At 47.9% G+C, this 26,979-nt stretch overlaps 1 protein-coding gene across 2 annotated transcripts; it reads right to left on the bottom strand.

Moving 5' to 3' along the window:
* On the bottom strand, positions 1 to 25,908 carry Wtip (WT1 interacting protein). Of its 2 annotated transcripts, none has more exons than XM_021168514.3 (8): positions 25,116 to 25,908; positions 17,391 to 17,492; positions 10,491 to 10,558; positions 10,289 to 10,351; positions 10,022 to 10,152; positions 8,679 to 8,730; positions 7,961 to 8,029; positions 1 to 721 (listed from the first exon to the last, which is right to left on the bottom strand). In XM_021168514.3, the coding sequence occupies exons 1-8, from the start codon at positions 25,690 to 25,692 to the stop codon at positions 581 to 583; spliced, it is 1,203 nt and encodes a 400-aa protein (XP_021024173.1). In that variant the 5' UTR covers positions 25,693 to 25,908; the 3' UTR covers positions 1 to 580. The 2 variants fall into 2 exon arrangements, with proteins under 2 accessions (XP_021024173.1, XP_085698014.1); XM_085841888.1 differs by lacking the exon at positions 1 to 721 and adding an exon at positions 1,916 to 2,137.
* Positions 25,909 to 26,979: the final 1,071 nt, after the last annotated feature.

Below are 26,979 nucleotides of genomic sequence, written 5' to 3'. Positions count from 1 at the left end.
AGTTTTTAGAAGAAAACTATATTCTTTTAAAGAAAATGCAAACATCCTCCAGAAGGGAAAAAACTTAATTTAAGTCAAATCATATGCTTTGGTAGTGGAACCTGATACAGTGCGCACAGATGTTCCCTGGCAGGGTCTGTAAGGGAGCCCCCTCATGAGCCCCACCCCACTCTGCTCCTGGGTCTTCTGTGACAATGGATGCTGGGAAAGCACCCCAAGCCAGGATCCAGAGAGGCGGAGAACTGCAGCTGAAAATACCCATCAAGGCCAAATCGTGGTATTTCCCAGGTTGTTGATGCTCCCTGGCTCTGTGGTCACACACAAATAAGGCACCTGTCCCCCACCGGCTCCAAGACCCTCCAATCCCTGCCATGGGAGCTGAGACCGGTCAGAGGAAGGTAGTCTACGGTGCGGGTGTCCTGGAATCCAGCAGGGGAAGTGACTTGAGGCACAGAAGGTGAATAAATAGAAATCGCTTCTTTGTTGCGGGGGTCCGGCCCCTGCGGAAGGGACAGCAGCTGGAGGGGTGGGGGTGGGGAGGAGCATGGGTCACTCCTCTCCACTCCATGATGGCTGCTTCTCAGAGCTCAGTCACATGCACAGCAGGCGAGGGGAGCGGGCCCTGTCCAAGGCGCCTCAGGTGGCATCGCCGGCAGAGCAGGTGCCCCTCCAGGGGGTAGCAGCGGCGTCCCTCCTCCCCACTCAGCTGCAGCCCACAGTCCTGAAAAAGGAAAAACGCAACTCTGAGCCCCAGCAAGCAGGAGGCAGGGCATCCTCACCAAAGGGACAATGGGGTTGGGGCAGGTATGGCGGCTGGGCAAGTCCAGTCTCAGGGAAAGGGCAGGGATGGGTAGTAACTGTGGGCTCAGCCTAATAAACTATTGCAGGTTTTTTGTTTTTGAAACAGGATCTCTCTATACCTGTCTGTCCTGGAATTCACTGTATAGACCAGGCTGACCTCCAACTCACAGAGATCCACTTACCTCTGCCTCCTGAGTGCTGGGATTAAAGGTGGCACCATATTGTCCAGCTTCACAAGCTATGGTTTTTAACAAGGTGTGTGGAGGTAGGTGGTTGCTGGAACCTTAGCTCAGCACTAAAAACTTGCTCCACAACCATAAAACAAGCCAGACTCTCACCAGCTCCAGTTCTGACTCTGTTCTCCACACAGAGGCATGGGTATTCTCTCTCTCTCTCTCTCTCTCTCTCTCTCTCTCTCTCTCTCTCTCTCTCTCTCTCTCTCTCTCACACACACACACACACACACACACACATACACACACCTTTAAACTCTTTAATATTTATTAGGAAAAAATGAACAAAGCAACAACTAACAGGTATGGTAGCACATATGTAATCCCAGCACTTCAGTGGTAGAAACAGAAGCAGAAATTCGAATTCCAGGGCTGGAGAGATGTCTCAGTGGTTAAGAACACGGACTGTTCTTCCAGAGGTCCTGAGTTCAAATCCCAGAAATCACATGGTGGCTCACAACCATGTGTAATGGGATCTGATGCCCTCTTCTGGTGTCTGAAGACAGAGACAGTGTACTTACATATAATAAATAAATAAATCTTTTTACACAATGGAGTACTACTCAGCTATTAAAAAGAATGAATTTATGAAATTCCTAGGCAAATGGATGGACCTGGAGGGCATCATCCTGAGTGAGGTAACACAATCACAAAAGAACTCGCACAATATGTACTCAATGATAAGTGGATATTAGGCCAGAAATTTAGAATATCCGAGATATAAGATACAATTTGCTAAACACATGAAACTCAAGAAGAACGAAGACCAAAGTGTGGACACTTTGCCCCTTCTTAGAATTGGGAACAAAACACCCATGGAAGGAGTTACAGAGACAAAGTTTGGAGCTGAGACGAAAGGATGGACCATCTAAAGACTGCCATATCCGGGGATCCATACCATAATCAGCCTCCAAACGCTGACACCATTGCATACACTAGCAAGATTTTGCTGAAAGGTACCAGATATAGATGTCTCTCGTGAGACTATGCCGGGGCCTAGCAAACACAGAAGTGGATGCTCACCGTCAGCTATTGGATGGATCACAGGGTTCCCGATGGAGGAGCTAGAGAAAGTACCCAAGGAGCTGAAGGGATCTGCAATCCTATAGGTGAAACAACAATATGAACTAACCAATACCGCCCCGGAGCTCATGTCTCTAGCTGCATATGAATCAAAGATGGCCTAGTCTGCCATCAGTGGAAAGAGAGAGAGGTCCATTGGTTGTGCAAACTTTATATGCCTCAGTACAGGGAAACGCCAGGGCCAAGAAGTGGGAGTGGGTGGGTAGGGAAGCGTGTGGGGGACTTTTGGGATAGCATTGGAAATGTAAATGAAATAAATACCCCCCCCAAAAAAAAAAAGAAAGAAAGAAAATTTTGAAAGAAAAAAACAAAACAAAACAAAAAAACCTGGACTCGGGGCTGGTGAGATGATGGCTCAGCGGGTAAGAGCACCCGACTGCTCTTCCAAAGGTCCGAAGTTCAAATCCCAGCAACCACATGGTGGCTCACAACCACCCGTAATGAGATCTGATGCCCTCTTCTGGTGCGTCTGAAGACAAAGACAGCTACAGTGTACTTACATATAATAAATAAATAAATCTTTAAAAAAAAAAAAAAAAAAACCTGGACTCATAAGATGTCAGAAGAAAATATAGATGGATTTTTAAAAAGTAGCATGAGCCGGGCTGGTGAGATGGCTCAGTGGGTAAGAGCACCCGACTGCTCTTCCGAAGGTTCGGAGTTCAAATCCCAGCACCCACATGATGGCTCACAACCATCTGTAAAAAAAAAAAAAAAAAAAAGAGCAGGGGCAGTGGTGGCGCACGCCTTTAATCTCAGCATTTGGGAGGCAGAGGCAGGCTTGAAAAAAAAGAAAAATTCAAGTTCCGGGCCAGCCATTGCTTTATAGCAAGATGGTGTCTCAAAGGACAAAATTCCCAGCACATTTATCAGACTGTGACCCCAGGAGGCTGAAGTAGGAGACTGGGTTTGAGTCCAGCCTGGGCTATCAAAATAATCCAAAGGCTGGAGATCTAGCTCAGCAATAGAGTACTAACAGCACACTCAGGATGTGTGTCCCAGTGCAGATACACAGGGAGTTCTAAAACAAGAAGAGCCACACAATGAGACCCTATTTCAAAAACCAAAGAAAAAAGGAGGCTTAGTCTCTTGTCCATGGAGGAAGTGGTTGATCCACTGAAGAGATTTTTGGGTCTTTGGGGGGTATATCCTCAATGGGTCTCTTTGGGAACTTTGACCTTTTTTTTTCCTGCATACATGCTATTTGTCTGAGTGTGGGTATGCCATGGCATGCCTGTGTAGGTCAGAGGACAACTTGTAAAAATCAGTTGTCTCTTCCTCCACGTGGGTCCTAAGGATTGAAATCAGATCCTAAGACTTAGTAGCTCCGGTGGCCCCATAGATTCACTCATGTTTTTGAATATATGGCCACAGGGAGTGGCACTATTAGGAGGTGTGGCCTTATTGGAGTAGATGTGGCCTTGTTGGAGGAAGTGTATCACTGTGTAGGTGGACTTTGAGGGCTCCTATGCTCAGGCTCCACCCAGTACATTTGGATCAAGATGTAGAACTCTTGGCTCCTCCAGCACAGTGTCTCCCTGGACACTGCCTTGCTTCCCCCATGATGATAATGAACTAAACCTCTGCAACTGTAAGCCAGTCCCAATTAAATGTTTGCCTTTATAAAAGTTGCCTTGGTCATGCTGTCTCTTCATAGTAATGAAAACCCTAACTAAAACAGAAGCTGGAACCAGGGACTGGGGTATTGCTGTGCTGGGCCTGACCATGCTTTTGTTTAGAGGAATATGGATTTGGGGAAAGCGGTGGAATGATTTAAGTGGGGCTTAATGGGCTATCCTGGTATGAATATGGAAGACAATGGTGCTGGGGGGTGATTTGAACTCTGCAGGATTGGCTTAAAAGGTTTCAGTGAAGAATTTCAGTATGCGGCCTAGAGATAATTCTTGTGATATTTTGGGGAAGAATGTGGCTGTCTTTTGCCCTTGTCCGAAGAGTGTCAAAGGCTAAAATGAAGAGATTTAGATTTATTGCAATGAGAAAGGAAATCTCAAAACAGCCTATCACAGACTCTGTCCTGTCGATTATTCTTACAAAGAGCATTTTGATCAAGTATAGCAAACATAGAAAAGAAAAATACAGGGCTAGAGAGATGGTTCAGCAGCTAAGAGCACTGACTGCTCTTCCAGAGGTCCTGAGTTCAATCCCAGCAACCACATGGTGACACACACCCTCTTCTTGTGTGTCTAAAGACAGCTATAATTGTATTCATACATGAAATAAGTAAATCTTTTAAAAAAAGAAAAAGAAAACTACAAAATGTATGGTTCAAGTATTAAGGGTTACTAGAAAGTAGAATGGAGCTGAATACTGTGCTCAAGGAGATAAGCACATTAAAGGCCCTCAGGGCAAAATCCCACCCTCCTAAGCTTGTTGTTTATGCATTTGCAGTTGTACGAGGGACAGTTCTATCAGTTCTGGTTATTGTTCTCATTTGGACATAAGGAGATATGATTGTGTATCAAACTGACAAGTGACAGATTGTGATGGCTATATCTGGAGTGAACTACAACCCAGAAATGGCAGAATACACCATTAATTCCAGGAAGACAAGGGCAAGCAGATCTCTCAGTTCAAGGCCAGCCTGGTACAGTGCAAATTCCAAGTAAAGAAAAGCCTAGATCCAAGCATGGTGGTATACACCTTTAGTCCCAACATTCAGGCAACATACCATGCAGATCTCTGAATAAGATGAAATAGAACAAGGGGCCATGTTCCATCCCCCAGCAAGCAGCAGAACTCAGCAGCTTCAGCCACATGGCTTTGGCTTTAGAGTCAAGAGTGGAAGGGGTTAGCTGAACCTAAGAAATTATCGATGACTAAGAAGAGACCAGAATCACTGAGGTGAAAACTTCTGGCAAGTATTTTCTGGGAGCACAAAGGAGTTGTGTTCCAGAGATAGCCAAGATTGTACCTCATGCTGTACCTGGATGTGGTAATGTGTAATAATCACCCAGCTGGTACTGGTTTGGAAGGCAAGAGGCAAGAAGGAGCCATAGACAGCAGCTAAGGCTTGGCCCTGTGAGAGGCCAAGGAAGGTCATTGGTTATGGAGAGCTTTTTGTGCTGCTTCTAGGAAACTGGTGAGAATATTTACATTGGTCTAGGACAAGAAAGGCTCAAGAAAAATCCAGTTGAGGAATGTATTCCTTGTGTCTTGATCATCTTGGTAAGTCCCTGGCTATAGTGATCCCCGGACTTTTATGCCTTGTTGGTTCCTTGACTAAGAACTGGCCCTATTCCTGACATGAATGGTATAAAAGCACGGTGGGAAAAAATGAACTTGCTTCAGTGCTTGCTGGAGTCATGCTATTGTGTGGTCTGATTGTCTTTTCTCTTTCATCCTCACTCCCTCCCTCGAGACCCTGTTGACTGAATAAGCAGGCTTGGTCAACTGGTGAAGGTGCAGCCTCCGGCCCAGGACTGAAGGGCTCATGCAAAGAAGCTGAGGTTTGGCACTATGAAGAGAGAGGGCCTATGAGAAGTTACTGGTGAAAGTGCAGCCTACTTTCAGGGGAAGACCCCAGTGTACTGGAAATCCCAGTACCATGGGCAAACCACCAAGAACAGCAAGCAGCAGCAGTGGAGTGCAGTCAACCAGAACAGAGAGTGCTACATTAGAGCCCAGATCATGTGTGCATCCCAGACACTGGGACAAGTTGTAAAGTTGAAGTTGCCTTGGAGACCCCAAGATGTTGGGAGACCCCAAGAGCTGCCAGAGCTATGGTATCTGAGGAAAGCTGCTAACAGGGAGTGGAACCAGCTCAAAAGAAAGAATTGTGTTGCAGTCAACAGAGATGAAAGGAGTTGGGCATCACATATGGAGATGCAGAGTGTGGACTTTGACCAGCTGGTTGGTCTAGTATTTCCTCACTGATATATTTTGGAATGCTAATGTATATCCTGTGATATTGGAAGTATCTGCCTTTGTATTTTTGGTTTTGATTGTATAGGGGATTAACAGTTGAAAGACTATGAATATCAGAAGAAACTGGATTTTTAAACACTTTTGAAACTCTGGTAAATTTTGAAGTTGAACTAAATGCATTCTGCATTACATTCTGGCTACAAGCCTATGGAGGCCAGGGAGTACAATGTGGTGATGTGAATAGGTTTGGCATCCCATAGACTCATGTGTGTGAAAGCCTGGCTATGAGGGAGGTGTGGCCTGTTGGAGGAAGTGTGTCACTGTGAAGTTGGGCTTTGAGGCCTCCTGTGCTCAGGTTCCGCTCAGTTAAATGCTTGCCTTTAGAAGAGTTGCCTTGGTCGTGTTGTCCCTTACAGCAATAAACCCTATCTAAGACAGAAGTAGATATCCTTTCCTGCTGAGCCATCGCGAAGGTCTCTCCAGGCCCTCTCTTCCTTACTCTTTTTCATTCCAGTTATGAGGTAAGCAGCTTTGGTGCACCATAGGGCCAGAGCAACGTAGCCAATCCACCACCATCGTGGGATAAACCCTAAAACTGAGCTAAAGGAACCTTCACTTGTTAAGTTGGTGACTTCAGGGTCTGTTACAGTAACAGGAACTGACAGCATGTCGTCTTCTGTTGAATTTGATGGACACATTTCATCTCCTATACTGCTACACCCAGTCACCTACCAAAGTCCTCAACTCAACCTGCTTCCTCATGGGTGCCTCCCTGTAACTCCTTCTCTTCCATAATTACATGTGATTTTGTTTGGTAAGCCAGGGTTGATATGTAGCGTACCTGGCTTTGAACTTGCAATATTAGAGTCTCAGCATCTTGAATGGTGGGATTATTGGCAAGCTGGGTATGGAGGCACACTCCTGTAAACCCAGCACTCAGAAAGCTAAGGCAGTTAAGAGTATAAGTTCTAGGGCTGGGCACCTTTAACCCCGGCACTCAGGAGGCAGAGGCAGGTAGAGCTCCCAGTTTGAGGCCAGCCTGATCCACATATCAAGGTCTAGGGCAGCCAGAGGTACACAGTGAAACCCTGTCTTGAAAAACTAGAGACAAGTTCTGGGCCAGTCTGAGCTACTCAACCAAGTTCTGAGCCAGCTTCAGCTATGTAGAGTTTCTGTCTCAAAAACAAAACAAAAAGTCCAGTAGAACCTTGCCATCTTTTCTTCTCCTGCTGCCCCAGGAAGTTGGTACTCTGCAGCCTCCGTGGTCTCTATCCCAACCTCTGGCAGTTTCACCGGCAATAAAAAAATCACTCACACGCACACACACAAACACACACAAACACACACACACACACAAATCTGTTAATTCTTTTTTTTTTTTTTTTTTTTTTTTTTTGAGACAGGGTTTCTCTGTGTAGCCCTAGCTATCCTAGAACTCACTCTGTAGACCAGGCCTGCCTTGAACTCAAGAAATTTGCCTGCTTCTGCCTCCCAAGTGCTGGGATTAAAAGCGTGTGCCACCACACCCAGCAATCTGCTAATTCTTATTCACTGTTCAAATCTTAGCCTGGATGTTACCTCCTCCAAGAAAACTGATTTTCCAAGGTTCTGACAACCCCCTTCAACAGCACACACTGCCTCATGTGGACACTGCCTGGTCTATTTATTTTCCCATCCACTTTACAAAATAATCCCATATAGTAAAAATGTGACTCTCTGAAAGAGAAATGGGTACAGGCAGAGCATGTGTCCACAAGAAAGGAAAAGCTTAGCCAGGCGTGGTCTACAAAATGAATTCCAGAACAGCCAGGGCTACACAGAGAAACCCTGTCTCAAAAAAAAACAAAAAAAAAAGAAAGGAAAAGCTTGCTGGGACAGTATGGAACAGAAGCCACAAGAGAGGGTCCATGGACACCCAGGGTGAAATGGGCAACAGTGTGTGGGAGCCTGGGTCTTACCTCACAGTGGTAACACTCCACATGGTAGTCTCTGTCCATGGACACCACACGAATGGTTGTCTCACAGCCCTGGAGAAAAAGGCAAGGTTCACAGGCATTCTTCCTGGACCTGGAGCAATATGACCTGTCCATTAAGACACACCTCTCTACAATGTGCCACCATCAGTAGAAATGGTATGCTGGCAGATGTCCAAGAATGAATATGCATGTGCACTGGGCATCTTTCCCAACCCAGCATGTGACAATAAGAAAGTCACATTGGGCGCTGGCTCACACATTATTTTTACTTCAGAGCCAGGGACTCCCACTACCAGCCCTGTTTCCTCAGGAAGCTGACTTGAACACATATAGTTCATGCAGAAAGACCCAAAATTAAGAAGTACACAGGCCAAGGCCTCTCATCTGTTCCTCTGGCCCTATGCCATGCAACATCCACTGCAGGACCAAACAAGCCAGGCAAGTAGCCCTTTCCCTATTATAGGTAATGGAATACTGCAGTGGGACAAGCTAGAAGCAGGCAGCTGCTTCCTTACTTCACCCAGGACACACCTGTCCCACCCCCTGCCCAAACACCCTTCATACACCTCAGCCCCGAGGAACATAAAACATGGCCACCTTCAAACACCCCTACTGTGGCCCATGATCTGAGGCCAAGCAAGGTGGAGTACACAGAGCCTCGGGGTCAGGCACCTGCTGCTTCCAGATGAAGTGTTCCTACCTGTGCAGGGAGGATGGGGCGGGCACAGGAGGCACATTTTGGTGCAAACACCCTGGAAGAATAGAGGGAAATGGACGTGTGAGAAGGTTAGTGAGTAGAGGCAAGGGTTCTGCCCCACCCACCCCTGCTGTGTGGACACTGGCTGATGGTGTAGCTTCTGCCTTCTTGGTGCAAACAGCTATTTGCCTCCTCCAGAACAGCTTCAGGATCTCTAGACATCTCATGTATACGTATTCTCTGGCCCCTCATATCCAGACTGAAGCCATCCCTAAGGTCGACCTCCGCTCTACCTCGAGTACCAACTACAAATGCTAGTGGCATTAATCCCCTAACTCAGCAGCAGCATAGGCCCAGAGCTGCCAGCCTGGAGCCCAGAGCCACAGCATACAAACAGTTTGGCTATTCACATGACACTAGGGCCCTTCTCTCTTTAGAAGCAAAAGGCCTGGCAATCAAGTGAGCTCACTAGGAAGAAGAGGGGTTCACATAGGCAAAGGCAGGGGACAAAGGCAGGGGGTGGCCAGACTACCCAGGAGAAGGATCAGAAAGCACAAATGCCCCTGTCCTGCCCTTCCAGTTTGATGCAAACCACCCTCAGGCTCGTGTTGGAATATTTGCTCCCAGCAGATGATGCTGTTTGGGGAGGCTGTGGAGCCTTTTGGCGGTAGGCTTGGCTAGTGAAGGTGAATCACTAGGAGAAGACGCTTAATGGTTACAGCTCAGTCCAGGTTCCTTCCTGATGTCTTTTCCTTCTGCCCCACCAAGATGTAAAGAGTCCCAACTCCCTGCTGCAGTCACCAAAGCTAGAGCTGTCCACCCAACACCGTGCCTTCAACACCAGGTCTTGCCTATCGTGATGGATGTCTTCTGAAACCTCTCCTCCTCACACTGTTCTGTGAAGGACTCTGTTACCACATGGGAAAAGTCACTAATACACCTACCCCAACAGCTGAGAAAACACAGAAAAGCAGACGAAAAAAAAAGCAAGAACCAGAGAGGCCAGCAACCACATGGTGGCTCACAACCACCTGTAATGAAATCTGACACCCTCTTCTGGTGAGTCTGAAAACAGCAATGCTGTACTTATTAATGATAATAAATAAATCTTTGGGCTGGAGCAAGCAGGGGCTGAGTGAGTGGGGATAGAGCTGACAGAGTTAGGCAGAAGTCCTAAAATTCAGTTCCCAACAACCACATGAAGGCTCACAACCATCTGTACATCTAAAGTATACTCATATACATAAAACACATGAATAAATCTTTAAAAAGATAAAAATAAAAAGAACCAGAGAGGCAGGGGGGGCCATGGTGCAGGACACACTGCTCCAGCAGGGGAAACTCACGTATGATAGTCTCTAACGCAGTAAATGTTGTTGTCCACATCCACAGTGAAGGGAACTCCATCCAAGCACTCGTTGCACACTGAGCAGCGGAAGCAGCCTGGGTGGTAGGACTTGCCAAGGGCCTGCAGAATCTGGGGAGGCGTCAAAAGGTCACTGCAGGTGAGACACTCAGCACTGCCCCCAAGAGGTTATGGCTCAGGGCCCTACTGAGTCTGGAACAGGAAAGGGGTAGGGGACTCCAGGGTTCCCTGGAGAAGAGGTTCTCACCATCTCCATGATGAGGTGTCCACACACGCTACACTTGTCAGCTGTTTGCTGGAACCCGGAGTACTGAGAGGGGACACAGGATCCAGGACGTCACGTGACAAAGGGGCACTCACTGTCGCTGGCCTCAGGTCTGCATGTGAGTCCGAAGGAGGTTCCCGCCCTGCTCCCACCCAGCTTGGCAAGCAGCACAGTGGAGACTCACCAGGAAGTCCTCCTGGCAGTACACTTTCTCACCCACGTTATAGAAGGCCTTCCCACGGAGCCGTCTCCCTGGAAGGTAAAGAGTGAAATGCTGCAACCAGGGACAAAGCCCAGCTTGGATCTCAGTACTCATCTCTGACCAGCATGAAAGGGAACGTCTCTAAACACCTGTGTAGTGCTGTGCTGCTGTTATAAACATTCCAAACCACAATGGTGGCTCACACCTGTGAACCAGCATCCCAAAGCTCACAGAAGGACCCAGAAGTCTGAGGACAGCCTAGGCTATAGCCTAGGATCTGCCTTGAAAAACCCAAATGATAAAGTTGGATGTGGAGGCGCATGCCTATAGTCTCAGCACTGGGGATATGGAGGCAGGAGGAACCTGAAGTTCAATGACACTCTAGGCTACAAAGCCACACTGGAGGACAGCCTTGGCTATAAGACACCCCCCTCTTAAACAGAAACAAGTATTTCAGAAGAAACTAGAAGAGTCAACAAAACTGTTGGTTTACAGCAAATACAGGAAGGTCCCCTCCCCCACACCTCTACCACTTGTCCCTTTACCTCTCTACTGATCACCTGGCATTCCCATCTACCCAGAGGTTCCAGGACCTACTAGCAAGTAGGAGAAACTACAAACTGGTGAGGGTGCTAGTGAAAAATATGTAGCCACATCAAGTACTTTGGTAAGATATTAAGTAGTTTTCCTCTTAAAACAGTTTTGGAGCAGAGTATGGTAGCCCACACCTATAATTTCAGATCTTAAGAGGAAGCAGTAAAAGTTAGTGGCCAGCTTGAGATATACTGGAACATGCTGTTGAAAAAAATCCAGAGCTGGGGGCACACATAGGCTACCACATGGCTCAGTGGTAGATTCCCTGCCTAGAATCCCCCAGTGAGGGGCTGGGGGCATGGATCAGTGGTAGAGTCCCTGCCTAGAATCCCCCAGTGAGGGGCTGGGCTGTGGCTCTGGGTTAAATTCCCAGTACCACAAAACAGGTGAAAATATTCAGTCTTGTGCTAGTTCTAGTCAAGTGTATAGTATGAGACTTGTGGAATTAGTGGTGAGACAGAAGAAAGAGAAGTTATCTGAAATCACAGACATCGTACCACATGGTCATCTATAAACACAATCATGACTGTGTTATGCAGAACACCAGTAGTAACCAAGTAACCCTACTACGTTTATTGTTTATTGTAATTGTAGGATGGGATTGAAGGCCAGCATATGAAAACCAAATGATTTTTTCTTTGAGTTTATTTGTTTGTTTGTTTGTTTGTTTGTTTGTTTTTCAAGACACAGTTTCTCTGTGTAACCCTGGCTGTCCTGGAACTTTACTCTGTAGACCAGGCTGGCCTTGAACTTACAGAGATCCACCTGCCTCTGCCTCCTGAGTGTTGGGAGTAAAGGCATGCACCATTGCCGCCGTCACTGCCGCTATCGCAGCTCCCAAACATTATTTTTATTCTGGCAACAAATACTGGGAAAATAAAGCTACAACTTTAAAATCTGCATTTATGAGGCTGGAGAAGATGACAACTTAAGATTGGACACTGCTCTTACAGAGGACTCAAATTAGGTCCCCAGCACTCTCGTTAGGTGGCCCATAATTGGCTGTAATTATAGCTGCAGAGGATCTGATACTCTCTCCTGGCCTTTGGTGACAATAAACACATGGAGAAGCTATGCTGGTAGCAGCCTAAAGATAGAAAGCAATACTGAGGGATAAACTTAGGAAAATGTGGGTATGCTGCATGCTATAAAACCAGACTTGGGGCTGGTGAGATGGCTCAGTGGGTAAGAGCGCACACTGCTCTTCCAAAGGTCCTGAGTTCAAATCCCAGAAACCACATGGTGGTTCACAACCACCCGTAATGAAATCTGATGCTCTCTTCTGGAGTGTCTGAAGACAGCTACAGTGTACTTACAAATAATAAATAAATAAATATTTAAAAAAAAAAAAAACAGACTTGGTTCAGAGAAATCTGAGAAGACGTAGGTACGTAGGTATCTTGGCAGGAGTCAATTTCCTAGCTCATTCTGCACATCTGGTAAGCAAAGCTGGCAGCTCTTAATCTGGTTTCTCTTTTCCAAGAATGTTTGCAGAGTAAACTCCTCAGGAGACAGAGTCTCGATTGGGGAGAGTGTGAGCTTGTTTGCTGTCCAGCATTACAAAGATGAGCTCTGCCTCTGGGTCAAAGAGATTTGCTGACAGCCTATTGTAAAAAGTTGGGGTTCCTCAAACTCTGTGTGGTAGGGCTGCTGGAGTTCCCATTTCTCCAGAAGCTGAAGCAAGAGGCTTGCTTAAACCAAGAAGTTTGAGGTCATGCTGGGCAGCATAATGATCCCTCCTCAAAAACAATAGTGTTTGTAATTATAATTGCTAAACTTGAGGTTTCTAAGGTTTGCCACATAGACAGAGTATGCAGCATCTACCAGGAGTGCATCCCATCCCATGAGAGTCAAGGGTCAAGCAGAACAGGAAGCACGTGTGAAGACTCTGACCCAGAAGTATGTGTCTTCTGCCAGCATCATGAAGAATGAGGGGTCACCTGCCAGTGTGCTGCAGGGTAAATTCTAGACCCTTCCAAGCTCACAACTGCCGTGTTCACTTTCAAATACTACCCAATCTTGGCATCTTTGATTTTTTTTGTAGAAACTGATTTTTAAAAAGGTAATAAGGAGGGCTGGGGAGGCACCTCAGTCAGTGAAGTACTCGAACATACACATGGCCAAGTTCAATCCCCAGCTTCTACATAAAAAGCCACGTACGGGAGCATACCATTGTAACCCAGTACTTAGGAGGCAGAGACAGGGATACCTGCAGCTTGCTGACCAGGTACACTGACCTAACTGGCAAGCCTAAGGTCCCAGCAAGAGACCCTGCCTCAAAATGGGGGGCGGAGGGAGGGGAGAGATGGCTCAGAGGTTAAGAGCACTGACTGCTCTTCCAAAGGTCCTGAGTTCAATTCCTAGCAACCACATGGTGGCTCACAATCATCTGTAATGGGATCTGACGCCCTCTTCTGGTGTGTCTGAAGAAAGTGACAGTGTATGCACATACATAAAATAAATAAATCTTTAAAAAAAAAAGGTTCCTAAGCAACACTACCTGGGGTTGACCTCTGTACATATACAACCCTAACATGAAATTGTTACCAACCTAAACATTAACACAAACAGCCTAAACTGACTATGACTGCTCATACCTGTAATCCCATCACACAAAAACCGATGAACTGGGCTTAGTCAAAATTTAACATTTCTTAACAAAAGAATCACTAAAACAGTTTTTAAATCATGCTAAAAGAAATTACTCAGAAAATGCACATCTGCCAAATAATTTGAACCTAAATGTCAGTAAATTTTACAACTCAGTATTTAAAAGACAAATAATCAGGAGGCAGAGGCAAGACGGTCTCTGAGTTTGAGGCCAGCCTGGTCTACACAACAAGTTCCAGGGCAGCCAAAGCTAGCTAGGTAATTGTAGAGACCCTGACTCAAAACAAAAACTCAAAACATGGGTTCAAAGATGGCTCAGTGGCTAAGAGCATGTAATAGTCTTGCAGAAAACCTGAGTTCAGTTTCCAGCATCCACATTATGGCTCCCAGTCACCTGTAACTCCAGCGCCAGAGGATCTGACACCTTTGGCCTCCTTGGGCACCTGGGCTCACAAATGCATAGTCCCCACTCAAAACATGCACACACACACACACACACACACACACACTAATTAAAAATAAAACCCCAAAGAAAAAGGCAAATAATTCCCAGTTCTATAAAAATAGACAAAAGCACCAGGCGTGGTGGTGCACGCCTTTAATCCCAGCACTCGGGAGGCAGAGGCAGGCAGATTTCTGAGTTCATGGACAGCCTGGTCTACAGAGTGAGTTCCAGGACAGCCAGGGCTACACAGAGAAACCCTGTCTTGAAAAAAAAAAATAGACAAAAACTTTGAACAGATTTCCACCAGAAAATGCATATTAGGCTGACAAAGATGCCTCCTGCCACGGCTGACAACCTGAGTTTGATCCCTGGAACCACGTGAGGGAGGAGAGAACTGATTCCTGCAAGTTTTGTTCCATCTCCTGACGTACATGCAAGCGCATGGGCATGCATGCATACATAATAAAAATGTAAGTAATTTTTTAAAAAGATGTATTAATGGCCAAAAAAGCAAACAATAAGATGCTCACTGGAAGTTACATATTAAACTCACGATGAGATCCCACCCAGCAGAACTGTTCCTTAGAAAGGCATCAGCACCAATTACTGTCAGGTGTGCAGAACAGTGTGACTCAGATTTCCAAGGCAACAACTGCCAATGAGTGGTACAGATCCCCGGGAATACAATCGGGCATCTAAACATAAGCGCACTCTGACCTGAAAACCCTACTCCTTGTAGTTTACTCAAGGGAGATGGAAACATGAGGAAGAAGGAACTCTCCAGGAGAGCTCACGGCCAGCTAGTGTCTATTAGCAAGTACACGGAGAGACAGGCTGTGGGATGCTCACACGGTGCAGTTCTGTCTGGCAGTCACTGTACGCTGCTGACACAGATTAAAGAAAAATCACTACCCTGAGAACAGCTGCCCTAAGGGCTGATGACAGCCTGAGGACAGTCCCACCTCAGTCCAGACTTGTCTCAGGAGCTAAAAGCTTCCAGGAATGGTGACTGCATTCAGCCCAGAGGCTGTGTACCAGACAGCAATTAGTTTCCCATACAAGTCTAGAAAGCACAGTTCCAGCTAACCAGTGGCTCCTAGTGGCTGCTCAGCAGAAAACCTGATTTAAGGCCACATTGAAGGAGAAAAAAATATTCTGTGAATATAGGTAAATAAGGCAAAATAAGGGAGATTTAAAAAAAAAAAGTGGGACTGGAGAGATGGCTCAGCAGTTAAGAGCACTGACTGCCCTTCCAGAGGTCCTGAGTTCAATTTCCAGAAACCACATGGTGGCTCCCAACCATCTGTAATGGGCCCGGGTGCCTTTCTAGTGTCTGAAGACAACCACAGTATACTCACATAAAATAAATCTTTAAAAAAAAAAAAAAAAAAAAACTGTGTATGTGTGCGTGTGCTCGTGAAAGCCAAAGGTAACACTGGCTGTCTGCCTTGATTGTTCCCCACGTGACCCTTTTGACACTGGAGATCACCAACTTGGCAGACAAGCTGGCCAACAAGACCCTGGGATTCTTCTGTCTCTGCCTCCCTAGCCCTGGGAATCACAGTTACCACAGCTTCTTTTACATGGATGCTGGGGCTCAAATCAGATTCTCTTTCTTGTGCAGTAAACACTTTACTGATGAGACATCTCCTGCCCTACCCCTCCTCCCCTTTATTTTAAAGAAAATCTTTTTTAAAAAAATTTAAAAAAAAAATGGATCTAACCATAGTGTACTTGATTCTGCTGTGGACAACATTTATGCAGTGGGAATAAGATAAATGTGGATTACTGACTTAGCCAAAGGATGGTGGAATGTGAGGCCTAAGAGGGATTTTTCACCTCACAGTAAACAAAGTAGACTGGTCTAAACAGAGCCCTGGAGCAATGGTAGTGCACCTTCAATGCAGAGGGGTGGGTCTGCTGTTGCTTTTTGAGACATGGTCTTTCTATGTCACCTCGGCTGGCCTTGAACTCTGCTTCTACCTCAGCCTCCCGACTGCCGGAATTACAGGCATGAGCAGCTGTCTTCATGTCTTCACGGTCTCCCAAAAGCAGCTTTACTCTGACTCAATACTAGGCACTATACTGGGTACTGGCTGGTTTCGTGTCAACATGACACAAGCTAGAGTTAAGGAAATGCTTCCATGAGATCAATCTGTAAGGCATTTTCTCAATTAGTGAGCACCGGGGAAGGGCTCAATCCATTATGGGCAGTGCCACCCCTGGCCTGGTGGTCCTGGGTTCTATAAGAAGGTATACTGAGCAAGCTATGAGGAGCAAGCCAGTAAGCAGTACCCTCCATGGCCTCTGCATTAGTTCCTGCCTCCAGGTTCCTGCCCTGTTTGAGTTGCTGTCCTGACTTCCTTCAATGATGAACAGCAATACAGAAGTGTAAGCCAAATAAACCCATTTCTTCCCTACTTGCTTTTTAGTCATGGTGTTTCATCGCAGCAATAGAAACCCTAAGATATACTGTGATAAATATGTATATCAAAATATCCCATGCAGGGACTGAAGATGGCTTAGTAGTTAAGAGCATTTGCTGCTCTTACAAAGGTAAGAGCTTCAGGTGACACACCCATTCACAACCCAAGTTCCAGGGGATCCAACAGGCACACACGGTGCACACTCCTGCACATAAAATAAGCAAATCTTAAGAAACAAACAAACATGGGGGCTGGTGAGATGGCTCAGTGGGTAAGAGCACCCGACTGCTCTTCCGAAGGTCCAGAGTTCAAATCCCAGCAACCACATGGTGGCTCACAACCATCCGTAACAAGATCTGGCGCCCTCTTCTGGAGTGTCTGAAGACAGCTACAGTGTACTTACATATAATAAATAAATAAATAAATAAATAAATAAATAAATAAATCTTTTAAAAAAAAAAAAGAAACAAACAAACATTTAAAAACATTAGCCCCATGTGCAGACAGGTTCAAGCTCCCTCACCCCACGCTCCCATGCCTCCCAGGCAGAAGAGTACCCAGTGTGGACAGAAGCACCATGGCCAAGGACCGGAGAGGAGCCTTTCTGACAGCCAGCAAAGGCTCCTTCCTCAGGCCCAGGCCTCCCATATATGCCAGGCCCAGAAACCAAGGGGCCGCAAACCATGTATACAGGGAGAATGTTTGACTGTGGCAGCCTCCTCTGCCCCAGAGCTGAGCGTTTCCTCTGGCTGAGGCTTGGGTGCAAGGGAGTGACAGAGGCAGAGGGGATGGGTGGGTGTTACCTACCACAGGAGTCACAGATGAAGCAGTCGGTGTGATACAGGCTCCCCATCGCCTGGCACGCCTGCCTCGCTCCGTAGATGCCAAGGCCACACTTGATACAAATGCCTGTGAGGGAGGAGCAGAGGAGCAGTGGCTGGTACTATGCACTATGGAGTTGGGTGGCCAGCCAGGCTCCTGGTCAGGTGTCCACCTGCCTGACCCTCCCAAACTGACCTCCCAACAAGGCCTGTGTCACCAGGTCCCTAACAACTAACATTCAGCTACAGGGGCGCTGCTCTAAGTCAAATGTGCAAGGTCCCTACCGGCTCATGTTTTAAGCACCTGGCTGGTGTCACTCTTTTGAAAAGCTATGGAAAGGTAGGGACATAGTGCCTGACTACAGGTACAGGTCACTAGGGGCAGGTCTTGGAGGTGGCAGTTCAACTCCGCTTTTTGGTGCAAACGTTCCTCTTTCTAATCCAATGAGACATGAGACCCTGCCCTCATGCCCCTGTCATTACCAACAGGGCATCACCAGCCAGCATGCCTTCCTTGTCATGTTACACAGTATAAAGTCAAAGTCACTTCCTCCTTGAGTGGTTTCAGCCAGAGAGCTGGCCAGTGACTAGAAAGGCAGCGTAAACAGACAGCACTCGGGGTCAGCTACTGCTACCTGAGCATCCAAAGAGTTTCACAGAGCACAGGAAGAGCCTGCCTGACTTCCACCATCAGCTATGAATGACATCAGCACTAGACCAAGAAATGGCACTCCACACCATTCCACCTCCGACTGAGAGACAACCTTCCTGCTGCCTTTGAGCCAAATCCTACTCTTCAAAATAAATACGCACACCACACAGGTACACCAAAGGCATCACTGCCCTTGACCGGTACCCTTTCCCCACCTGTATAAGATTCCCATGTTCCCTAGGCCATTCCACAGATATCGACAGCCTACTGCCTGCCTGCCAAAACTGCAGTGCAGAAAAATCCCCAGCACCAAGGACTGAGTATTCCAGAGGAGGGACACACTGCACAAGTTACACAATGTCAGATGATGCATACCTGTGACCCCAGTAATCAAGAGACCTAGGCAAGAGGATAGCTCAAAGTTCCAGGCCAGCCTGGGCTACACAGCAAGTTGGAGGCTAGCCAAGGGTCTATATGGAGATGCTGTCTCAAACCACCACCACCAAAAAACAACAGTAATGATGATGGTGGCAATGTTAGATGGAAATAAATGCTGTGGAGAAAATTAAGGCTAATTAAGAATATATCGAGGGACCAGAGAGGTGGCTCGGTGGCTAAAACTGCTGGCTGCTTTTGCAAAGGACCTGGGTTCAATTCCCAGCACCCACTTAGTTCCTAACTCTATAACTCCAGTTTCAGAGGGTCCAATGCCCTCTTTTGACCTCTGGGGGCACCAGGCATGCAAGTGGTGCACATACCTACATACATGCAGGCAAAACACTCATACATATAAAATAAATCAATCAAAACAGGAAAGACCCAGGGCTGAGGAGATGGCTCAGTGTTAAGAACACTTCCTAGTACACACATGGTCTCTCACAGGCACTGAAACTCCAGTTCCAGAGCAGCAAACGCCCTCTTCTGGCCTCCTCAGTCACTGCATACACACAGTGCACATACAGGTAAGCAGGCACACACACTCACAAATCAGTAAAAGTAAAAATAAATAAAAGTTTACAAAGAATCTTTAAAAAGAAATAAATAATTGTATGAGAGTTGGGCATGGTGACACATGCCTGCAATTCCAGCACTTAGAAGACAGACCAGCTACACAATGAGCTGGAGGCCAGCATGGGCTATACAAGACCTTGCTTCAAACAAAATAAAGAATAAATCTAGGCCAGGTATGTTGATACATGCCTCTAACTCAGGCCAAAGTAGAAGCATCTCAAGGTCAGGGTCAGTCTGGGCTCCACGGAAAGTTCCAGAAAAGCACAGCTGCATAGCATGATCTACCTGGTGTGTAAATCTAGGGCTTAGGGTTTCAAGTTAGTGGCAATGTGTGTGTCTGACATGTGTGAGCTCTCCCCCACCCACACACCTGGAGGTGTGTGATTTTTACACAGGATGGTGAGAGAGGGGCCTCTTAGTCTTCACACCATGAGCTGAAAGGACAGTACTTTCTATGCAGGAATCTGGGGATACTAGATGGGACAGGGGACCACATAGACAGGCCAGATTGGGGGAGGGGGCAGAGGAATAAGCAGTGTTAGGAGGGGGCCTGGCTCCAAGCCTTGTGCACTATTAACCCCTGTGTCCAGGAGACCCAAAAGTCTACTCTCTTCAGTTACCCGTATCTCTGATGTTTGCATGAGAATGGCCCCATAAGCTTGTATGTTTGAATTCTTGATCCCCAATAGGTGAAGCTATTTGGGAAGGATCGGAGGTATAGCCTTGCTGGAGGGGTTTTTGAGGTTTCAAAGACTCAGGCCATCCCCAGTGTGTTTTCTCTGCCTCCTGCTTTTAAATCATAATGTGAGCTCTCAGGCAGGTGTATTGCCTTTAATCCCAGCACTCAGGAGACAGAGACGGGCAGATCTCTATGATTTCCAGGCCAGCCTGATCTACACAGTGAGCTCCAGGACAGCCAGGGCTGGTAGAGACCCTTTTTCACAAAAATTAATAAATAGATAGATAGATAGATAGATAGATAGATAGATAGATAGATAGATAAAAGCTGTGAGCTCTCAGCTGTTCTATGGCCATTCCTTTACTCCACCATCATGCACTCTAACCCTCTGCTTTAATATGGGGCCTGGGGAAGTGAACTCAGGTCAGGCTTAGGCTTAGTAAAAAAGACCGTAATACAAGGAGTCATCTCACCAGCCCTCTTTGCATTGCTCCAGCTAGCTTCCCTACCCTGGGTTTAAGCATTCTCAATCTATCTCCCAAGCAGCATGTGTTAGGCTATGTGCCACCACACCTGGTCTGTTCCCTCATCTTGATCACCCGGACACACTACTAGACTTTTCTTGCTAGAATAAAAGAAGTCTTCCTTCCAATCTTCTCCCCACCCCCCAACCCCCACAGCCCACCCACGAGAAACAGACATTCCCATTCACTTGACTAAATCACAGAAATCAACACTGGAAGTTGGGAGTGGGGAGGCCAGGTATGGTAGCATACATCTTTAATTCCAGCACTTGGGAAGCAGAGGCCGGCAGGTTCCTATAAGGCCAGCCTGGTCTATTCAAGAAGTTCTAGACCAGCCAAGGCTAGATAACAAGATGCTGTCTCAAAATATAAAAAAAATACGGGTCTGGAGAGCACTGGTTAAGAGCACTGGCTGACTGGCTGCTCCTGAAAAAGGACCGGCTGGGGTTTGATTCCCAACACCACAATGGATGCTCACAATCATGTGTAACTCCAGTCCCAGGGGATCTGACACCATCTTCTGACCTCTGTGGGAACTAGGCATACACATAGTACACATACATACATGCAGACAAAATATTCATACATAAAAAATAAAAATCTTAAAAAAAAGAACAAGCTGGGCAGACTCAGGAAGCAGAAGCAGGTGGATCTCTGTGAGTTCAAATCCAGTCTGGTCTACAAAGTGAGTTCCACGACAGCTGGGCTAGATAGACAGAGAAACCCTGTCTTTAAAAACAACAAATAAACACAAACAACTAAGACGGAAAGGAGATAAGATGAAAGGGCAGAGGGAATTGATGCTATATGGATTTAGAAGTTTGTGCTTTAAAAAAAAATACTCATTTGTGTACATGTGCACACATGACTATGTGTGCACACATGAGACATGTATGGTCAGAGAACTACTTACAGGAGTCAGTTCTCTCCTTTCTACCATGTAGATTCTGACACTCAAACGTGGGTAGACAGCTTGGGAACAAGTTGCTTCTTTAGCCTCTGAGGCATCTCAGCCCCCCACCCCCATGTGTACGTGCGTGTGTGCAGTGCGTGTGTGCAGTGCGTGTGTGTGTGTGTGTGTGTGTGTGTGTGTGTGTGTGTGTGTGCGTGCGTGTGAAAGATCCTTCTACAGATTTATAACCAAAAGAAAAGGGCCAATGGAAAGAGGAAAACTTAAGTTGGAGGTAGAGGTCAGAGAGATCAGAATGCTACCCTCTCAGGTGGCAGACTGGCTGTGTACTGAGGCAGAGGGAGAAACAGGAAGCCAGGCCACAAAGACTGAACTTGGGGACCTCAGTATTCTGAGTGAAGTGGAAAGCAAGATGGGCGTCAAGAGACCAGAAGGCTGTTGAACATAAAAGCAAAGTGACTAAGGCTAGGGGCAACACACAAAGTCCTACAAACCCACTTAGGTCAAAAACAGGCCAGTGAAATGGCTCAGAGGGTCTTGCAGCTAAGCCTGACAACCTGGGTTCAAGCCTCAAAACCTACATGGTAAAGGAAAAGAACCAATTCCCACGAGTTAAATCTCTGACCTCTATACACATATATACATGCCAGAGCATTCATGTGTCTACACACACACACACACACACACACACACACACACGGGTCACAGAGTGGGAAGAGCTGGAACCAAAGGCTGCTAAGAGAAACAAAAACAGAGTATGGCCTAGGAGCCTTAGCAGTAGATGGTCAGTTCAGGGGCCTGAGGCTGTTGGCCTCCATTAGACAGCAGAACTGAGGAGAAGACACAGGGGTACCAAGAGGTCGGCTGACACAGAGCCTATGGAGGAGGGAGCTAGGGATGGCACAGGCAGAACACACTATAGACAAGGTTCTCAGAAGTCAGACTTCCTTCTGTAAGAGGTATTTATTCGGGTCAAAAGATTTGAAACAGGACTGGCGAGATGGCTCAGCTGTTAAGCTCACTGACTGCTCTTCTGACAGTCCCAAGTTCAAATCCCAGCAACTACATGGTGGCTCACAACCATCCGAAATGAGATCTGATGCCCTCTTATGGAGTGTCTGAAGTCAGCTACGGTGTACTTAAGAAATAATAAATAAATCTTAAAAAAAAAAGGAGAAAAAAAAAGATTTGAAACTTTTTAAATTGCAAGCTGGATAGGATGCCATGTGCCTGTATTCCCAGCGACTGGAAGGCTGTAGCAAAAAGAGCTCAAGGCTAACCTAAGCTAAGACTCTGGCCTCTAAATTAAATTTTAAAAAAGTGAAATGAACACATTTTTGTTTTCTGTTTTGCTGTCCAGGTCTCATTTTGCAGCACAGGCTGGCTTGGAACACATAATCGCTCTGTTTCAGTTTTCCAAATGCTTAGATTACAGCTGTTTACTATACCTAGAAACTGCCATTCTGTAACTCAAAAACACCAACTGATATCAAACACATAGTTTAACCAAAATTGCCCACATTTTTTTTGTTTTTTGTTTTTTGTTTTTTGTTTGTTTTTATTTTTTTTAAGATTCATTTATTATATGTAAGTACACTGTAGCTGTCTTCACACACAGCAGAAGAGGGCATCAGATCTCATTACAGATGGTTGTGAGCCACCATGTGGTTGCTGGGATTTGAACTCAGGACCTCTGGAAGAGCAGTCAGTGCTCTCAACCGCTGAGCCATCTCTCCAGCCCACCCACATTTTTAAGAACCAGAAAAAAGGCATATTTTTGGCTTAGGGAGTGAGAGCTAGCATTTAGAGCAGGTATCACGCCTCAAACCTGTAATCCTAGCATTCAGGAAGGCTGAGGCAGGAAGATGGTTACTTGGAGGTCAGATTGGTATACAGAGTGAGACCCTATCTATAAAGGGGGACTGAGGATACTGTTCATTTGCCTGAGTACTTGCCTTGCATGCATGAAGGCCAAGGTTCCATCCTCATCACCCCATAATCTAGCTGATTGTGGTATGCACACCTGCAATCCCAATGCTTGGGGTTTAGGCTAGGGAAAGGCTGTCCTTAGCTCCGGAGCACATTCTGGAGCAGCTTGCACTAGATTAGAGCTTATTCAGAGAGGGAAACCTCTATAATCAGCCAGCTCAGTCTCCTGTGTGGCTAACAGGGCTAAAGCTGAGCCCTCGGTGCTCTTTAGAAAGGATCCTCACCTCCAGCAGTTTGGGGCTATAGTGCCTTTACCCTCACATTAAATACCCAGTATAATACGCAGACTTGAGAGTGGCCATAGGGGCCAAAAGACAGACCAATGCCGAGCCTCTAAGTGTGCACGGGCCAGAAGATGATCAGATGCTCATCCAAGAGCACAGAGAGTATCCGGCTGAAATGTCCCAGTTTGGCTCCTGGCAGGAGGTCAGTTTCTCACTCACCTCCTACTCCCAGGCCATTTACAGCAGCCATCACCTCTGCTAAACCCCAGATTCCCCATCTCACGGCATCGGATCAAGCATCTCATTCCAAACCCAAACCACTCTAGCCCGTGCATGCTCTTGACCACCCTGGGCTACAACCTTCTCATACCCTCACTTTCTTCCTCCACCCTGGAATACACTCAACATGACCTGCTAAGGTGCAACCTCTCCTCCCCTAAGATTGACTTCAAAGAATCCTGGAGCTGCTAGCTCTACTGAATGTGAGACAACTCAGACTCAGCCAGCCCTGTCCCAGGCTTGCTAACCATACACATCCCCAAGCCAGCTTCACTCCCTGTACCTGACTCACCTAACTGTTGTGCCAAGAAAAGCCATCAGAGACTCTGGGGCCTTGCTAATGCATGTGATTCCTTTACCAGGGCTGTTATGAGTCAGACTCCCTTTCTTTGGTATTTAATGATATAAAGTGTATTTTCTGTTGCCACTTTTTGAAGCACAGTCTGACTTTGTAGTCTTGACTGGTTGGGAACTACAGGTAGACCAGGCTGGCTTTAAACTACCCTACTTTTCCTGAATCCCCAGTGCTGGAATCACAGGTCTGTACCAACCATGCCAAGCTAAAGGGTGAAGTCTGAATGCGTATTTTTCTTGGTATTTTTTCTATATGTGCGTAACCAGATGTAAGGCTGGTTTGTGGTTTTGTTTATTTGCTTTGCCTTGCTGGGAAACAAACCTAGGGCAGTGATAGGCAAGTGCTAGCTCGGTATTCTTGTAGGAAATATCCTGTTTATAAGACCTAGCCCAGAGAAGCCTTGAATGCTTGCCTTGGTCCGGTATGTAGCCTCACACAGTTCCACCTGCAGCCTCTACCAGCACTTAAGTCTCAGTCACACAGGTTCACGGGTACCCGGGGAACCCCATCTTTCTGTCCCTATCCATGCCTCAGTTAGAAGGGGGAACACTTCCGTTCTGCTCTTCCTCAAACTTTAGTAGGAGCAATACTAGGAATGAAGAATGCCCAGCAAAAGGAGCTTAAGAATGGGTCAGCAGTAAGAGCTTGGTGCTCTTGCAGAAAACTCAACTTCTCAACGGAGAAGACTCAGTTCCCAGTACCGACGTCTGCTCACAACCGACTCCAGTTCCAGGAATCTGACACCTTCTGACCTCCCGGGGTACTTTCAATATACACCTAACTGAATCTTTTGCAGAGTCCATATGTCTCTAATCCTAGCACTTCAGAGTCAGGGACAGAAAGACAGGCCAGTCTAAGCTACAGAGTGAAACCTTGTCTCTAAGTAAATAACCAATTTTTTAAGTGTCCAGAAAACAGCTTAGGCTGTCAATCAGCCTGATTTTGTCTGGATCCCACCCCTCACCCACCCCCATCCCACCCCCGCCTCAAGTCAGGAAGCGCCGGGCATCTCCGCACCCGTGGCTGGAGAACAGCCCTTACCAGAACCCCAGGACCCCCGACCCAGACCCCGGCCCCCGCACGCTCACCAAAGTAGTCTCGCGCCGTGCGCGCCTCGAGCGCGCGCTCCAGTTCCCGCGTGAGCGCCTCCAGCCGCCGCTCGGCCGCACTCGGGCCGCCCTCCCGGCCCGGGGGCAGCGGCAGCGACGGCAACGGGAAGGGGAACTGGGCAGGCTCCGGAGAGCGGGCGGGCGCCGGGCCGACGCCGACGCCGGGCGGCAGCAGGTCTGCACAGGCGCCCGCTGAGCCACGGGAGCCCAGGCTGGACACGCTGGAGCGCGCGCTGCCCCCCGACGGCGGCCCGGGGCCGGGGCCGTGGCGCTGGTCGTAGCCCAGGCTGATACCGCTCGAGCGCGCGCTGCCGCCGTCCGAGCCTGCGAGGCTGGCGCGCGGGCCTCGCTCGGGGCGGCTCGGGACGTCGGGCGCGGCCTCGGGGCCGCCGCCGCCACCCTTGCCTCGGCGGCCCGACGCTGGCGCCGCCTCGTCCACGGCCCTCGGCCCGCGCCGCACGCGCCCTGGGGAGCCGGCGGTCGGCTCCGACTCGCGCAGGCCCAGCCCGGCCAGGAGCAGAGCCGCGTCGTCCGCGGCCGTCCGCGAGCGCTGCATGGCCGTCGGCCCGCCGCGGCGCGTCACCTCCGCCGCCCGCCGCCGCCGCTCCGGCAGCGCCGCCGCATCGTCCGCCGGCCCGCAGCCCGCCCCGGGACCCCTGGGCGCGGGGCGGGGCGGGGCCCGGGTCGCGGTCGCTCGGCGTGGGCCGCACTCTCGCGCGGGGCCGTGGCGGGGAGGGAGGAACGGAGGCGCGCGGCGGAGGAATGCGCGCGCAGCTCGGGGCCGCGCCCCCTCCGCTTCGAGGCCGCGCGCAGGGGGCGGGGGGAACGGAGGGACTCCTTTGCCCCGTCAGGAATGTGAGGAAGGAGACTGCGCAGCGGCCTCTGGAATGTGGGGGGGCGGCGACGGCCCGGCCGAGGGGTGCGCAGACTGCGCCAGGACGCGGGCGGGACAGCGGTGGCCCATGCTCTGGTCCACCCCGAGGCCTCAGGGCACATTCCAGATCCCACCCCCCACCCCCGAGGCTGAGCCCCGAGCCCACATCCTCCCTCCCCATATTCCTCCCTGGCCCTCTGCTAAAGGAACACAGCCTGATGCTGTCTGCTTTGTGCCACATGGATGTGACACCAACGTGGGAATTCTGGCAGTTTCAAAACACAGTGTAAGGATTCTAGCAACGTCTAGGTATAACCGTCCCAATTACACATTCTGGGACTTAGAAAAGAATCACGGGATGAGTTCCGGTACCCATTGTGAGTGTGACTTCCACCAAAATTCTTTTAGGCTGGAGCCATGGCTCAGAGGTTAGGAGAGTTTGTTGCTCTTGCAGGGGACCCAAATTCAGTTCTCAGCATCCACACGATGGTTCACAACTCTCCTTAACTCCAATTCTAAGAGATCTGACCACCTCTTCCACTGCTAGGCGTGAACGTGGTGCATGATGTACATGCAAGCAAAACACAAAACATAAAAAAAAAAAAAAAAATTTTTTTTAAAGACAAAAGCCTGTTTATCGACTGGCATCCCTACTTGAACTGGAGAGCCATAATGAGTCTAAGGGTTTTTTTTCCCCCCGATGTGAGGGGACTCTCAGAATTATTGTCAATTTAGAACCAGTATCCACTAGGCCTTGGAAAATCCAGTTGTTTCCTTTTCTCGGTGTTACAGTTACTCTGGTAGAAGGAAACAGGCTGACCGTGAGACTCCTATATTGTAACATTGTCTCTTAGCCCAAACCCACAAACAAACAAAAATCTGTCTTACCCTGCAAGAGCTGTCATGGGAAAGAAAACCAAACCTCATGTGTTGTGTCCCAGTGATCAGGAAAACAGTTTTAAATGAAAG

The sequence above is a fragment of the Mus caroli genome, unplaced genomic scaffold, assembly GCF_978045245.1.
Source record: "Mus caroli unplaced genomic scaffold, Mus_caroli_1 scaffold_8, whole genome shotgun sequence".
Lineage (NCBI taxonomy): Eukaryota > Metazoa > Chordata > Mammalia > Rodentia > Muridae > Mus > Mus caroli.
Note: the sequence above shows the minus strand (reverse complement) of the source record. Positions and strands in the feature narration are given on the sequence as shown.